Genomic DNA, 16,590 nt, shown 5'->3' on the forward strand with positions numbered 1-16,590 from the left:
TTTACAGATGCTGTAACTAATTTTTTAAAAAGAAGGAAAATTATGATTTCTGGAAGAGATACCAGTTAAAATCTGAACTTCAGTAGGAAATTAAGTGCACAAGTGAGAAACCTGAAAAAAAATTGTTTGGGACTTCTGAGGGACAGAAGATGAAAATAATTTTTAAAAAAAAAAGCTCTTAAAGATGGCTGCTGTGCTATAGAATACATTTTTATGTTCTTGTTAGAGGAATGCAGTGATGCTCAGTTTTATGCCCCAATAAATAAATTACTAGACCATACGCAGTTGAGGGATAAAACTTTATTTAAAAAAATTCAAATTTCACTAAGTCCTTAGTTGAGGTAAATGAATGTACTAGCTTAAGAAAACAACTCTCAGGATTGGATTTCATAAGCAGTTAACACTCTGTTGCTTGCAAGGCTCCAACAGCTAGAGGTGAAAAATTGTTAAAGGGTCAAGTTCTCTATCTAGCTGAACTCCGCTGTGGAAGAACAGAATTTCAACCTGTTTAATTCAAGCCTCTTCTGATTCTTCGCATACTTTGTTACTCAGGTCTCTTGCCCTGAGACTCTTCACCCCTCCTGGGTTTAAAAGGTGTAGCTCTAAGAGGTGGCTGAACAGTACCTAATTTGCTATTTGGACAGCTAGGCTTGTGCTAAGTTAAAAAAACAAACAAACAAAACCACAACAAAACATCACCAAAAACCCAACCCAATGTTGGCAAGCTGCCCTTGTTCAACATACAGCTAAAGACTGAAGTCGGAAAAAACTCTTTCTTCTATTGCTGTCCTCAGCTCTCAAGCGGAGCAGTAGGGGCCTCCTGTGGCCCTTCACAGTCATCTCTGGCTGCTTTGTGTGTATATTCTGAACAAACTGACAGGGCATTACCATCTCTGGAAGTACCTGAATTCAAGGCTTAAGCTTTATTTTCTAATATGCAAGTAAATATCCTGCAGAATCAATAGTCTGACTAGCCCCTCCAAAAGCAGATGAAAAGGTACCTGACCTGTCGGTACCTCAGAAGTGTAGATATTCACAATTTTAGTTTCCATATGGTAAAAGTACTAAGTTACAACTAGTACCTGACACCTGAAGTGTGTAAGTAAAATTACCAGCACTACTAAGTGGAGCAAGATTTAAGTTGGCTGTTAGCTGGAGTGCCAACCTGACCCTCTCTGAACAGGACTGATGCTGTTTGATCATCTACTGAACCTTCTTGGCTATAGGAAAAGAACCACATTTTAAAAGTATTGAATTACCCTGTGAAGAATATTTTCAAAGGAACACTGAAAGTATAGGATAAGCTAGTATTCTCTTACTCCCTAACAGTGAAATAGTTAAGCTTGAAAAACAGAATCCTGCAAGCTTTTTGTTGCTAACACTGCATTATCTTACCCGCAGGCGTCCAGTCTTCCTCACTTCACGTCTTACAGTAAATTCCAACCTAAATACCACGTGCAAGTTCTTTGCATCCATCTGAATCTACTCACAATTTTTTTTTCTTGTAAATGGTGTAAGTATCAACTGCCATTCTCCTCTTCTGAAATTCATGTACCCCTACTGCAGATGCTTGGGGAAGAAAAATGCAGGCAGGTGACTAATGTTTTCGTACTGACAATGTGAGTATGGGGGATATTAATCCAATGTAAATTAAGCTTTTTATGCTAGCATAGAGGGCTAATGTAGCATGTTGACACTGAAGGAAAAAGGGCAGAATGATTGTCTAAGTTTTATAAAAATACTGCTATTCTAACATGCTAAAATACATTTAATTTTAATTGAACTTGAGGTAAGAAGGTCCCTTTTAAGGCCCTCAGTTAGCATTACTTTAAAATATTCTTTAAATCCAGTAGTATTGCAATCTTTTGACCAGGAATAGGCTCTCTTTGATAATCTTATTCTAAATCTTAGTTGCTCCTTAGGGGAAAGAATGGTAACAGTGGTAACTTTATGTAACTTCTGAATTCAAAGTCAATTAATTCATAATAATTTCTTATCCCATCCTACTACATGGAGGAGAGCTAAATTACCACCATCTGCTCCATTTTGACTGCCACAGGTTAAATCTGTGCCAGCAGGGTCTGCCTTAAGCCCATACCCAAAGCCCATCTCCATTATCTCCCAAGGTGGATCTCCAGCAGCAGTCCCAGCTTGCTTGGGTGGCCTAGTCCATCCCCAGCACTTGCGCCATAAACCTGCACTATTGCACATGAACGCAAGGTGTTCCCAGGTAGCTCTCTGGAATTTGCAGAAATCCTGCACATCAGAACAGCACTTCCCTTGTCTCTGTGTTGGACAATAGAAAGAAGGTTGTCTCTTAAGTCTTAGAAGAGCTCTGTGAGGAATCATGGCTGCCATCTGCATGTCATGCCTAAGTACTAAATTGCTAAGACTTGCTCTGACATAGGCTACACGGTAAATGATAACGGTAATACTCTAGGTATCAGTCTAGTTTGAGGCAAGCATCTGTGTTAAGTTGATGTAAGCATCACCATGCAACTACTCTAGAAAATATATTCCAAGTGACAACACAGAAAACAGTTCAAGAAATATCTGGTAATAAGGCACTTAAGTGAGACATTAACAGACTGGCTACATATTTAAACAGACATTATGGCTCAGACATCCTTGCTCTGGAGGAATGAACAGTACCGTGCATGGAAGAAATTGCTGTTGCATGCAGAACCCACTATCCGTTCATAGTATTAAGGCAGCATTGTGTACAAGGAAGCACAGCAGGACTTCACTGCTCTAAATACTTTGCTCTTTTTGAGTGGTATAAATAAAACTTTGGTCCATTACCACCCCTCCACCCCCCTAAACATTTACAGGCTTATTTCACAGAACAGCAGCAGTAAGCAAAGTTAATTCCACACAACACGCGTACCCTGAGACTAGAGTACAATGAAATACTGACAAAAATCAAGTCTGGAGGAAAAAAGGGAAAGGTCTTATCGACTGCTTAAATTAATTTGCCTACACAAACGCCTGTTTAACTTTTTCCAGAGTAACAAATCCAATGTTTCACAATTATTTTTTGAAATGAATCCAGTAGGAAGTACAATATAGTGGAGTTCAAGTACTATAAAGACAGGTTTTTGTTAACAGATTGTTGATGTCAAACAGCTGGAAACCCAGGTTTTAACATTACACTTTACAGCAAGAACAAAAATCCCTTCACTTGCTGCTAAAACACCAAAACTTTCCAGCCTGGATATGAAAACGAACATCCAAAATACAGAGAGACACAGCATTGATCAAGTACCCAGTCAAAGACCACTTCTCTGTTGTTAGAGCTAATGGTTACTCTAAGCTTGAAGTTTCCTCCCTCATTGCTGGAAGGCCCTAACTGCACAACTTCCATGTCAAACGTCACAGTCGATCCAGAAGTAACAGCAGGCAGTTGGTTTGTCATCTCTTTTCCATTTACAAATACTGCCCCTGAAACAGTCAAGATATCAAACGTTATTTCTCACTTTCTGTACATACTAACATGCAATACTATGTCTCCCTATATTTTTGCAGGCAAACAGAAACGGAGAGCAACCCTGCCACGTTCCTTTTTGTCACATCAAAGAGGCTGCAATAACTGCAAGGAGGAAAAGGAGGTCTGTGATCTCACCAAAGGTTTTAACTGCACAAGCGGTACGTACATAAAAGGTGGATGAAGTTGCTCATACGTGATCCAGGGATATAAAGAACCAGGGGCTATGGGTTTGGGGAATGAAGGGAGAAAAAAAAAATATGACATTCTCACATTCTTCAGTTACATGATTCAGACTCACCGTTTGTGCTGATGCACACAGCTTTATCCCGCTGCAAAGAATCGTAGCCGTTCTGCTGCTCCACACACACTCCTAGGCTGTCTCGTCTGTCTGGCTGTCCCACAGTTTCAATTCTACCAAGCAAAAAGTTAAGTAAGTCAAACCCTGAAGCTTTAAACCAAAACATACAATGAAATCCAGACAGCAATACCCTGCCACACCAGACCTCTGTACTGTGCTCGAGGGCTTTCAACAAATTCATCCAACCTTTTGGGGAGATGGCTGTTGAATGACCAGAAGTCCTACCACCTTTCCCAACAACTCCACTAACCAATGCTCTAACTATTAATCTGTACAAAAATAAATCTGCTTCCTGCAAACTTTCATTGCTATTTAATAAAATTCTCTACTGTCACAGCTCAGAGTCTTTTGAAATTATTTCCAATTGTCTGAAACAACTAATAGGCACAAAACTACAATCCACAATTATCTATACCAGATTACTGGTCAACATCCTGTATTATGGTAAGACAGCTGTAGTTTCAGCAAGTATTTAATAAGCATGACTAAAGCGGGGTTTTTTTGAGCCCCGCTATATTCTGCTGTAAAGGGGGTGTGTGTGGAAGGCTGATGTGTTTTGGTGGTGGTGGGCTGTTGGATTTGGGGGCGCGTGGGGGTTTTTTGTTCAGTTTGGCTTTTTTAATAAATCAGCTTGGTGCAAACGGGTATTAAAAACAGTGCCTAGAAGAGCATTTACAAGTCTGGCTTCAGCTCGGTTGCATTTAGGATTTTGGTCCTGGGAAAGAATCTCCGAAGAAAAAGCAAACAAGTTGTGCAAATGACCTGGGATGCAGTTCCCTTTGGGCCCTAGCAGCTGAGCGAGGCTGCACAGTTTGTACACTGAAGGGCTCTTCTGTATTCAAGTCCTTTCTCTTGTACTGCCATCTCTCAAAGGTGCTAAATCATACTTCAGAGAGAGCCCGAGTGGCTCAGGAAACTCAGATGGTCTTTTCTAGAAAAGCACAAGAGCGGTTATTTTCATTACAGCTTGCAGCACTGATACTTGGTTGTTGCCAAACAACAGAAAAACTTCAGCAGAAGCTTTTAAGAACTGCAAATTAAACTGGGCAGTAGACTGGCACGCAATGGGTTAACTCTTGCAAGACAAATAGGGAGGATAAAATTGGAACCATGTTTTACTTTTGCACTCCATGAGGTTTCTCAGTCCCCTGGGAACATCACTAAGATAGCAAAAGTCTTGTACTGTAAAGCAAAGCAAAAAACCCCCTAAAAATTTAATTATCTAAGCAGCTTTTAATTTGGAAGTGACCCACAATGTTTTCCCAAAACAACTTTAAGTGAGATTTCAAATTCATATTGGTATTCTACTTTAGATTTTAAACTCTGCCTGAGTTACTGGTGAAGCTTTATAAACCGCTATTTATCTGTCAACTTGAGAGGTAAAGCCTTTGTGCTGAGGTAACATTAATTTATTCCATCCCTAGTTAAGGGAGCCTTTCTTGAGTTTTGCGTTGGAGATAAGTGTTTGTACAGTCACAAGAATGACCAAAAATGCGTAATTATAAACCCATTAAGAAGTAGGAATTCTATCGTGTCAATCTGTATCCATACTTACTTGCTCATTTATAGACATTTTTCTGCAGAGCACTGTCAAGATAACCTGGACCAGCAACAGTAGGAAGAAAGAAACCATCAAACAAGTAACAGGACAGCGAATGCTCTGGGGGAGGAGCGATGGTACACCCCGAGTGGGAGCGTTTACACAGGAGTCAGTCTAGGACCAGCTGAACGTTTCAGGTTCAGTGCTCTCAGTGGCATCTACACTGAATCCAGGCATCATGCACTTCTGTATTCATCACACCCAGGCTCTCCAGCACCAGGGCTACCCTCCCTACACCACTGCCCTTACTCCAAGAGAGCGGGCTGGGCTGCACACTAACGCAAAGTAGGAAAGAGCCAAACCTTCCTTACACCATAACGAGGAAGCACAACCCGAGTGCCCAAGACAACGGCCAACCTATAATTCTGCAGTGGCTTTCCTCCTCTTGCACGCACAGGGAAGAGGACCAGGATCTGGTGTAGATCACCATTCCTTTCCTTACTAGGTTTTGATTTTTCAGCAATTAATAACCAGCCCAAGACAAAGAGCCCAAGTACAGTACAGAGCATCACTGCACAGACGCCTAAGCTTCGCTCTACTAGGCTGATTCTTCCTATCACATTAACAAAGTTATTCTCCAGCCTCTACGATCCCTGGGACTTAAAATTTTAAAAAGCCCACAGACTACATGGTAGGAACAATGCCCAGTGGGACACTGTTCGAATCCCTTCTCACCACTTCCAATGCTGCAGAGCAAAACCTTGCCTTTGTCACTGCAGCATATAGACACTGAACCAGTTCAGCCACCACCAGTCTCCATTTGCCTCAGAGCCCAGAGAAGTAAATCTGTGGGTGATCACATGCGCTTCTTTTGTAATAGCTGCCAGTAGAGTTGTGGTGGGTTCCTGACAAAGTCAGCATCATCTTCATAGGGCGTCTGCTGGATGATTCCAAATCGCCAGCCTGGCCAGCCTGACTGTGGCTCCCCACTGCAAGCAAGTGCTTTAGAGACAGCCGCAGAGCAGGTCACTGTGGAGAAATGTTCCCTTTCCTAAGGGCTGCTCCCTGAACGCTGCAAAGGAACAGGAGGAATCTTGACTTAAAGCAATGATGTTTTCCTACAACTCGTCCGCAAGCCTCACCTCAGAGGATAACTAAAGCAGACTATCTTCAAAAAGCAGATACAAAGCATTGCGTTTATCACAGCTTCACTTTTCACTGATGAGGTATGCCTGCGTCCTGAATGCAGAAGTAACATGAACCTTGCTTATTTGGTTTGCTCTGCAAGCTACTTATCCCCTTGTGAATACACTTTTGTTTCAAGAGATGGAGAAGCGCCAAGTACTACATCTCCCTGCTCAGGAAAATCTCACACACTTTCAAACAAGAAGCTGCTCTTGGACCTTGGAAGAGGAACACAACCGATTTTTGAGGTTGTCTTCAATCTTAAGATTCATTTCATTACAGTTCTTGTGGACATGTGCTTGTTAGTGCTCTGCCATCCTGAAACAATCTCCTCTTGGAGAGGAGTCCACATTACCAAAACGTAAAGCAAAAGATTTTCATGTGTTACCAATAAAAAAAGATAAAAGGCATTGGTCTGAAAGAGAACCAAGCAAAACCTCAACGTTCTGCCTTTAATTTCACAGGCTTTTCTGAGCCAAGAGATGTTAAATCTAGCAACAGATTTCAAATGAAAGCTTTAGATCTTTTTATCCCATCTCAGACAGGGCAACTGAATACATCCCCATCCTACAGCCATCTAAAGATAATTCATTATCAGGAAGGGAGAAATGAAACACCATGGAATAAGTTATAAAAATATCATTAACAACTCCCTTAAATTGCCTTTGGGGGTTGCCTACTGTACAGCAAGTAGTTTTATTTAACCAGGGAAAGATGGACTAAAGCTTCAGAGTCTCTGAGGTCTGTAATTACAACTGACATATCCACAAGGACATTCCTCATAGCCCATTAAACAGCATCATGTCAGGGATAGGACTACAGGCAGCAAAGCTGCCAAGGTTTTTAATCGCATTCTGTGTCAAATGAAAAGTTTGAATTTCACAAGATCCCTTCTCCACTCAAGAGTTTCTAATGCCAGTTTCAAGCAGTAGTCTGATCACCACTAATTATCTCAGATGGTAAAGACATCAGTGCCAGACTGCCATCCTTACCTGTCCCAGCAGCACATATAACGTTTTCATGTCCAAAGTCATCAAAGCATGTGCATAGTCTGGGAAGGAAAAAACCCACTGACCCAAGGTTAAAAAGAATCAGTGGCGAGCCTCCACCGACTTCTGACCAGCCAGTAACAACTGCTACAAAACTCGAGGAAGTTCAACACTCCACAGATTTGCTCAGCACGGGCTGTATTTTAGCATCCCTCAGGAGTTCGCTCGTCTCTGTCTTGGATAGATGCAGGTCCTACAAAACCATCAAGTGTTTTCCTAAAGAGCCAGGAAGTAGAAGTAAAGAGAAGGAAGTTCTGACTTCACACAGACGTGCTACCTGGACTGGGGCTGAGCTGATGTAAAACTCAAACATGCATCATGACTCAGGTTTACATACAATTCAAATGTAACGGACTAGAGGAGGAAGCTTGGTTCACAGAAGATGCACCAGACAACAGCTACCCAGACAGTACTTGCCTGAATGTTAATGTCTGCCCACAGAAGTAAGTAGGAGCTTTGGAGTAGAGCACACCGCATGACTGAGAATCATTTCGAAGTGCTATGTTTCTTCGACTGCTCAAGCTGTAACCCTCCAAACCAGTTGTCCACTCTTCAAAGAAAAAAAAACAAAAACAAAAACGCAGCGTGAACCTCAACTAGACCAGCTACTGTCTGTGCAAAATAAAGTCAGTCACAACGTCCACTCAGTTTACCTCATATGAAGCTTAAGCTACGTTAAGAACAGGGGCTGGTTTTGCCGCCTTCTGACGGAGAGATTTCTTTTTCCAAGTCATTTGCAATTACAAAAAAGTATTTCCCAGCTCACAGGGTTCACCAGAATTTCACTCTTTGCTGCGATCCCTGTGAAGTCATACTGTAGGCAAAGGAAAACCTTCATGACCCACTGCCCTCAAAAACTTGCAAGCGAAGAGAAAATTTAGGTTTTTCTCTCTCCAAGGTAAGAGCTCATTATGGGACTGCAGGTCATCAAACAATGCTTAGGTACGGGTGAGGGACAAGGAAAAAAAAATGCTTCACTTGTGGCTCATTGAGGCTTTCCAAGGCTAAGCAGTGAGCTACCTGCTGGAAAGGCTCACTAACTATCACTCACACTATGAAGCAAAGAATAAATTGTAGGACGAAAGGATAGTTCATCATACATTACACACATACATCACACGTGTGTATGGGGGTCGGATGCCAGACACCCCATCGTCGTACAAAGAGCAGCTCCGTAAGTCATTCAGCTATAGACCTTCAGGAGCGCTGCACTGATGACATGGGCTTAAGAGGAAGATGAACAGCACCGAAACAGTACCATGGGGAACTAGCGTGGTACGGCCGATCTGAGGAACACTCCACGGACTCCACTCTTGCCGTCCATCTCCTCGGGCGCAGACTCTGAACTGGTAATCAACATTAGGATCAATATGCAGCACTATGAACTCCGTCTCCAAGCCGACATACACATCTTCAAAGTGACTGGCAGTACTCTTACGATATTGCAGTCTGTAATCTTGCGGTATGAAGTCATCATCCACCTAGAGAAATATTTCTTACATTAATAAAGGACCCCCTCTTTTTTTCCATTCTCCTCTGAAGCGGCACATACTAGGGTAGTACTGTAGTAAGTCAAAGGCGATCCCGAGTCACAAGGTATTAAAGAGCAGAAAGCATGCCTTATAGAAAAGAAAATCAGTGAGCCAACTAATACAAAAACCAGCATAATAATGATTTGCTCACAGTTTAAAAGTATCTATAGGAGAAGAAACATTTAACAGAAGGTTTTTCAATCTAGCAGAGATATAACAAGATCCTTCAGCCAAAAGCTGAAGACAAATTTGCAGAAGAAATTCAGCACCATTTTTTAACAGCAAGGGAAACTCACTGTTATCCTTCATAAACTGTTTCAGGGAATGATTTCCAATTCTTTGATATCTCTAAGTCAAAAGATTTTTTTTTTATTTTTTTCCCCCACAAAAGCTCCACTATCCCCCAAGCATGACCAAATTCAGGGAACTCCTCTATCGCACAGAAAATGAGACCACACGTGACAACAGTGCCTATGGTTTTACAGTCTGAGTCCACATCCTTCAGAAGACAAGGGTGGCTGACCAACGGCTGGCTGTTGCTAGAACAAGAAGTTTGTTCAATGCTGCCAAGGAGCGTAGAGCTGTCCAACAACTACTAAACCACATCAGAGCACAGCAGTGATTTACTCAAAAATAGTTTTTGTGTATTGAAGAGAAAGGCTACTTGACTAGCTAATGCCAATATTAAAATATTTTCTCTTTCTATCCACTGCATCTCCCTAAGAACACAAACATGTTCAGGTGTAAAAGCATAACAGAACAGGTTCAGCCTCATCCCGGGTCTGCTAAAGCATCTTCAAAGGGAACAAAAGCATCGCCCCAGCACTGAAGTCCAGTCTCATGGAGAGTGTTTAGCTGCTGTTGCCACACAAATTAACTACTCGGTTCCACAGCACAGATGGCTACGTGCAAATCACCTCTGTCAGAAACACACACACCAGGATTTCTTGGTCCTGTTTGTACAACAGCATCACAGATAGATTACTCGCTACTATTTATTTGTTTAGTGGGAAGAGTATATGAAGGAGGCGTTTCCTGCTTGTCCAGTACCCGGCACTTGCTTAAGCATGGGAAGGAGGGGTAGCAGTGTTTTCAGCTGCCCCTCCTGACTTTTCCACACACAGGGAAGGAGATTGTGAGGCAGAGGTGCATTAGTGTGCTGGCCCTTTCTACCTGCAGACGGGAGCACGTAGAGTCCAACAGCAAGAGTCTAACACACAAGCGTCACTGCCAGCGCCAACCACAACACCACTAGATTACCTTGCCTTCAAATGAGGCCATTACCATAAAAATCTCTTTTAAAGTTTTTAACTACACACTGGAGTGGACTATTCCTTTGAAGGCAGTAGAGAATCTAGAATGAAAGTGGCTTTTTCAGTTTCTTTCAACAAAACTGAAGTCTGAACGATTTTCACCCAGGATATTTTACCTACCTTACACCATCGGACTAAAATACCTCCAGGCTTCTCAACGAATTCCTCTAGCTGTACAGGTGGGCAAGATGCCACAGTTCCATGTCTGAATATTTGATTTTTCAATATAGTAAGAAGGCAGTCATCCAGCTGGGCAGATAAACAAGGCACGTCAACCAAGGAGGGCACTTCTGGTAAGCTGAGAAAGGAAAGTTTGCTGTAATGAAAGGGGCCAGCTTCTACAAACTCGTATTTTGTCCATACACTTGAATCTGTGCAGATTTGCAAAGAGAGAACAGCTGCAGAAATTGGCATGTGCATTTCAAACTTAAGAGACTCAGAAAACATTGTGTTTCAGCCCTAACCAGACTGTCTGTTTCTCAGTAAATACTCTGAAATACAGGTTGTTGCACAAGGAGCGGTTTTATCATTCACAAATAAACAGCCTATATTTCTGCAGAACATATGGAGGTTGAAAACTACTCCATTCTGTGACTGCCAGCCCCAATGAAAGTCTATGAAACAAACAGGACAGCAACACCTCAAATTAATCTTTCAAGGCAATGGAGCGGAAGGCTTTTGCTTCAAAGGAGAAAAGATCCCCTGTACCATGTGCCGCTGCCTCAGATCACCTCAGCGTGTCAGTATCTTACCTATCTAGCTGAATATGTAAAGCTTTTTTTGTAAAGCTGCACAGTTTCTCATTCTGTTGTCCCACATCTCCATGGACTGCACTCTCTCCTGGAATCAAATGGTAAAAATATTCCTAATGAGAAGACGTCCAAGAAAGGCATTCTTTGCTTCAAAGAATAACCAGTTCTGACACGAACAACCAATTAAACATGAAGCATTCTCAGCACTTTTGCTAGACTCTTAGCTAGAAAGTACAATTATAGTTAACAATATAAACCTATCTAGCAACTTCTGAAGCTCTCAAAGCTTCCTGCAGACACCCCCATAACAAACGTAATAATTTGCCTCAAGTCTCAGACAGTAGCAGAACTGGGGTCGGATGCCAGAAATCAGGATTATTAATCACTTTCTCCACCTGCTTTAAAGGAAGAAAAAAAGCAAAGCACCTTCACTGAGCAGAAAATAAAAAAGCAGGAGCTTAAAAGCAAAAAATAATTTCAACCATTGTTCTGCTTGCTACAGTCTAAATGGTAACTACTGTCATAATGAATGAAATAATCCATGCATTAAAGTGTGGAGATAATAGAAATCTTTTCATAAACTTTCCATATAAAGTAGCATCCCACACTTCAGCTTGCAGAGATGTATGCTCCATTCTCCTATCTGATGACTTTATGGTAATTTACAACATTAAGCAAGCTCGGTCCTTTTCCAAATGGAGGATTACAAACGTTACAAATCTCTAAAGAAAAGCATACGTCATAATTGGCAGCAGGAGATTTAATAACCGTGGAGGCTTAACTCCTTTCTGACTCAGATGCAACGTCTGCTCATTTTGACGACATGACTTAGCAATGCTTCTACTACTACAGAGGGAACGGTGACCCATGGGATAGGAAGCGCACAGCTAGTCAGGTTCTCCTGAGATCTGATAGAAACTTGTATAAAACACAGGCAAACTTTGCCACCGCCCTGTGATTCAGTACCTTGAGACTTAAAATAAAAACAAGGTGACTACCAGCTGTCCCTGAGGTTGTGGTGCTAGAAAAAAACCCCAACAAATTAATTCTTAAATATTGTCACTACTCCTGTGAACAGGAGGCACAGAGCTACCAAGCCAGCATGGTCTTTAAGCGCAAAGCTCACGTCCGAGTGGAAGCTGGTAGACTTCCTACCCGTGGGAGACTGCTCAATGCACTTTAGTTCAGAAAACTGAGATCACGCTGAAAGAAAGTTAAAGTTGAGACATGAGAACAATGCAAGGAAACTGCCAACATACTCATAGCTCAGACATGCTCCCAGTAGGTTCTCCAGTATGGGGAAAACAGTCAAGAGTGAAATTCCTTTCTGGCTAGGTATTTAGCATCAGTAGGGTACAAACTGGCCCTTACAATAATATTCCACGTCTATTTTTGTCTGCCTCATCCTCAGACTTTTTGGAGAAATTTTTCCCCTATACAGTGGCCATTCCATTCCTCATGTTCTCCATCACAGTGAACATAATCACACTTAACAGGAAAGATAATCTGTTTACTTCAGCTGCTATTCCATTAAGACACAAATAACTTTCTTCAACCAACAGAGACATTTTGTTATTATGGTACCCAAGATGTATTTTATTTCAAAGTAGCCTGACATAATCCTCTTTCTAGCGTGGAGGGGTACAGGACATCTCTGCAGTGAGACATTTCCAAAGGAGATACTTCCTGCCCTTATGGAGAGGCTACACTGACATAGGTACACCCTAGGATTGGAGTGAAATATTAAAATACGGATTTGTAGGAGATAATATTGATCAGCTCTTCGCTACATCTACCCAACTTTAACCTCCTCTTAACATTTGGTTTGAGAGAAGTCCAAAATGAGCCAAATATGCTGATCGTAACAGGAACATTCCAGACTTTGAGAGACACGTACTGGAAGGTAGAGGTAAGACTTAGTATCAGGCCCTGCCTTACCTTCCCGGAGCAGATCATCGGCTGTACTGACTCCATGCTCTATCAGCTTCTGGCATTCATCCAAAGGTTTGATGCTCTCTTGTTCTATAGCATCCACTTCCTGCAGCAGTGACATCAGTCGCTCATCCAACAGCTTCTTTAGGGTCCCTTTCAAATCATTAAAATGTTGCTCAAGTACATCTCTGGTCAACGTTGCACTTTCTCTGATCTAAATTCAGGTAACAGGAAAGAAGGATTCAGGATAAAGGCAAAGGCCGTGCACATCTTTTAATTTTCTGAACCACCTCGTCCGCATCTGCTGGTGAAAAGCTGCGTGTGAAGCCAGCTTTAAAAAAAGGACCACTGCCAGGTAACAAACTAGTGTAGTCATTTTTAGTACACGTACAGCAGGAAAAGAGGCAAAGAAACTAGTCTGGACAAGGGGAAGAGTGTATTAACTAAGCAAAATACAAATTGGGTTACGTGTACTTCAGTCAAGGAATTCTCCTTGTCAGAAAAGTCTGAATGCTCTGTAGGTCTTCTCCCTGCCACCCCCCAAAATTGCTGTAATCCTGTTCAAAAACCATTCTGCCATCATATACAGGGAATCCTCACTGGAAAGAAAGAGAGATCAGGCTTTTAGAAGACTATCTAGAAGTACTTTTTCAGGTCCCACCACTTCAATGGATTTTTAAAACCCTTGTAAAGCTGCTTTCTTTTAAATTTTTTTTTTCTTTCAAATAGCCACCTTTGATTTATCTGTGCTCCAGGGTTACCGGGCAGGATGAACAGCGGGTCTGTTTTGATTCTGGAAGAACTAGACCACAGAAGGTTCTACAAGTGCTTATTAAAATGTTTGCGAACTTGCTGAATCTGACTTTTAGGGAAGAAAATGCATTTGAACACCCCTGAGCTAAAGATGCAAAAGTCAGAAGTAAACATCTCCCTACGAACAACTTTTCTAAGTCACACACACAAGGAAATGCTGCAACATGCACACGGCCTTACACGTAATTTCTAGATCTTTAGAAGTACAGACAACCAACACAGGAAGTTCTCTGGTTAGGTAAAATAAATTTCCTCTTCAAGTAATATTCACGAAGCTCTGCAGCTGCCACGCAGCTCGGTTTCCCTTCTCTTGTTATTTCAACGCTTGAGAAAAAAAAGGAAGTATTTAGCTTTGTGAAGGGGTGGGGCGGAGGAAGACAGAATAGTCACTTCTCTAAGCCCACTACCTCCATTACATGCAGATACAAATTCAACAAGTCAGCCTCAGAATTACAGATACTACTACTAACTACGCAGAAGAGGAAACGCAGGTCCCTGAACACAGAGAGCTGCATGAAGTTTGTTGAAAATCGTGTCCCATTGATCCAAAAGAAAAGGATGCGACGGAAGTGATCTAAAGCGCTTTTCCTATCACATCAGCCCACCAGTCCCCAAATAACAAAGCTTCCGCTACCTGAACCCCAGTCTAAGACATTCAGCACTTCTGGACACAGGGAATTCTTGGATGTGTGTTGCATGGCTGATTCTTTGTGGACAAAATAGTGTGTGGTCCTGAAGACAGAAAGAGAGAAAACAGAAACATGCACACAAGCAAAGAAATTCCCCCAGAGGGGAAAAGGAAAGAACAGCAAGCTAACTAAGCACTCACAGCCACTGCGGAAAGGCAAACTGGCTCCCTCTCAACGCATTTTGAGTTATCAGGCAACACTGAGATGACAAGGTTGGGATTAAAGACGGTCACAAACAATTCATTTTCTTAAGTAGCTTGCGGTTCTGAAGATGACTAATTTAATGTATAGTGATCGCCCACATTCACTCCATAGCAGGACACTAACCTAGCAGATTTATAGCAGATTTCTATGCTAATGGAATCTGCTTCAGAAAAATTATCAGGTCACCCCAGAAACATTTTCTGAGTTTGTTTTTGTGGTTGTTTTTTTTTATTTACCCCTTGCAGAGTTGAACCAAAGATAGTAAGCCATTAGTTCTCATCTGCAAAAACTAAAATGCTTAGAGGATGCATTAGCACAGAAGCCAGTCCTTCACTGGCTCTCCGCAATCTCCCTACCCACACATTTGTGTATCTTATCGTACATCTTCAGCGCAGAGTGGGTGGGTTACTAGTCCCAGCGAAAACTCTCCTCTGGCTCCAGTGCACAGCTGCAGAAAAACCAGCTAACCTGGAATGCTGGCAACACTTATATGTGACCCACAGAGTACGTGACCCATGGAGTTTGGTGCATGGGGACAGCGGAGTTCAGGACAGCAACCAAACTAGAGCCTAACTCGCCTAGGCCGGTATCTTTTAGACGTGAGAGGAAGAAGACAGGCATGACGCTCCCTATAAAATAAGACTTAGCATCCAAACTACTTTAGAAAACGTAGTTCCTTTAGACATCTTTATTCTGGCCTAGGAAACCTCCCTATCACCGCAGAAAATCAGGCTCAGTTCAGTAACAGATTTCAACTCGCACCCCTTGCTTCCCGGTACTTTCTGCATCTGTCCCTTCCCTCCAGCTCCGGCGCCTACAGAGCCAACACGCAGGTTTCCCTGCGGCGTGCACGGCCTCAGCGGGGCCACCGCAGCCACCACCCGCTCCAGGTCCGGCGGGATTCCCTCCGCGTCCCCATCCGAGCTCTAACAGCTCGCCCCGCGCACCCCGCGGACGGGGTTTATGCAGAAAGCCACGGCTCCGGGGGAGCAGCGCAGGACCGAGCACTACCGCTGCCCCGGAGGAGGCTCGCTGCTGACTGCCACCCCCCGCCCCCCCGCCGGGGAGCGGGGGGCCGGCGCAGCGGCTGTCCCGACCCGACCCGACCCACCGCCTGACGACACCCCGCGGGACGGGAGGCGCGGGCAAACCGCGGAGCCCCGGGCGCCTCCCGGCCGCTCGTCCCCTCCCGGGCTCGGCGGTGAGCACCGCTAGAGAGCCCCGCCGCCAACCCTCGCCCGGGCAGCCCCGTCCCGTCCCGCTTCCCCACCTGCTTTCGCGCCTGGTGCAGCCCCCGCAGCCGCTGCTCCAGCTCCCGCCGGTAGCTCCGCGCCGCCTCGATGCTCTCCCGAGCCTCCTGCAAGAGAAGCCGCGCCTCGGCCTCGGCGTCGGCCTCCATGGGCAGCCGCGGCGGCGAGGCACCCGGCGGGGCGGGGCGGCGGCGGGCGGGCCTCGTCCCCGGAAGGGCCACACATCCGGGCGCCGTGCCCCGCGGGGCGGAGCGGGAAGCGCGGCGGAGGGAGGGGGGGGAGCCGGCCCCGCGGCGGCGGCGGCGGAGAGGGGGGCGGCGGGACCGACCGTTGGAGCGGCCGCGCGCGGAGACCGACGTCGGCGGCGGGGGGCGGACAGGGCACGTGCTGCCAGAGAGCCCCCAGCCACCTCAGCGCGCCGCGCGGCGCCGCCGCTCCCGCGAATTTTGGCCCCTCCCACGTCCCGTGCCCCACCCGCATGACGTC

The 16,590-nt window shown here is 44.1% G+C and overlaps 1 protein-coding gene across 1 annotated transcript; it reads right to left on the reverse strand.

The window, feature by feature from the left end:
• Positions 1-286: 286 nt before the first annotated feature.
• On the reverse strand, positions 287-16,265 carry CRLF3 (cytokine receptor like factor 3). The gene is made up of 8 exons (XM_076353741.1): positions 16,125-16,265; positions 13,155-13,362; positions 11,217-11,304; positions 10,585-10,762; positions 8,878-9,100; positions 8,037-8,169; positions 3,786-3,898; positions 287-3,441 (listed from the first exon to the last, which is right to left on the reverse strand). The coding sequence occupies exons 1-8, from the start codon at positions 16,251-16,253 to the stop codon at positions 3,188-3,190; spliced, it is 1,326 nt and encodes a 441-aa protein (XP_076209856.1). The 5' UTR covers positions 16,254-16,265; the 3' UTR covers positions 287-3,187.
• Between the last annotated feature and the right edge of the window lie 325 nt (positions 16,266-16,590).

The sequence above is a fragment of the Aptenodytes patagonicus genome, chromosome 16 (genome assembly GCF_965638725.1).
Source record: "Aptenodytes patagonicus chromosome 16, bAptPat1.pri.cur, whole genome shotgun sequence".
NCBI classification, from domain to species: domain Eukaryota; kingdom Metazoa; phylum Chordata; class Aves; order Sphenisciformes; family Spheniscidae; genus Aptenodytes; species Aptenodytes patagonicus.

Coding starts and splice junctions, on each gene's coding strand:
- CRLF3 (XM_076353741.1), bottom strand. CDS start 16,253: ATGGAGGCCGACGCCGAGGCCGAGGCGCGGCTTCTCTTGCAGGAGGCT. Junction 10,763..11,216: donor TTACATATTCAGCTAGATAG/GTAAGATACTGA, acceptor TTCCTTTCTCAG/CTTACCAGAAGTGCCCTCCT. Junction 3,442..3,785: donor TGTGTGCATCAGCACAAACG/GTGAGTCTGAAT, acceptor TGACTGTTTCAG/GGGCAGTATTTGTAAATGGA.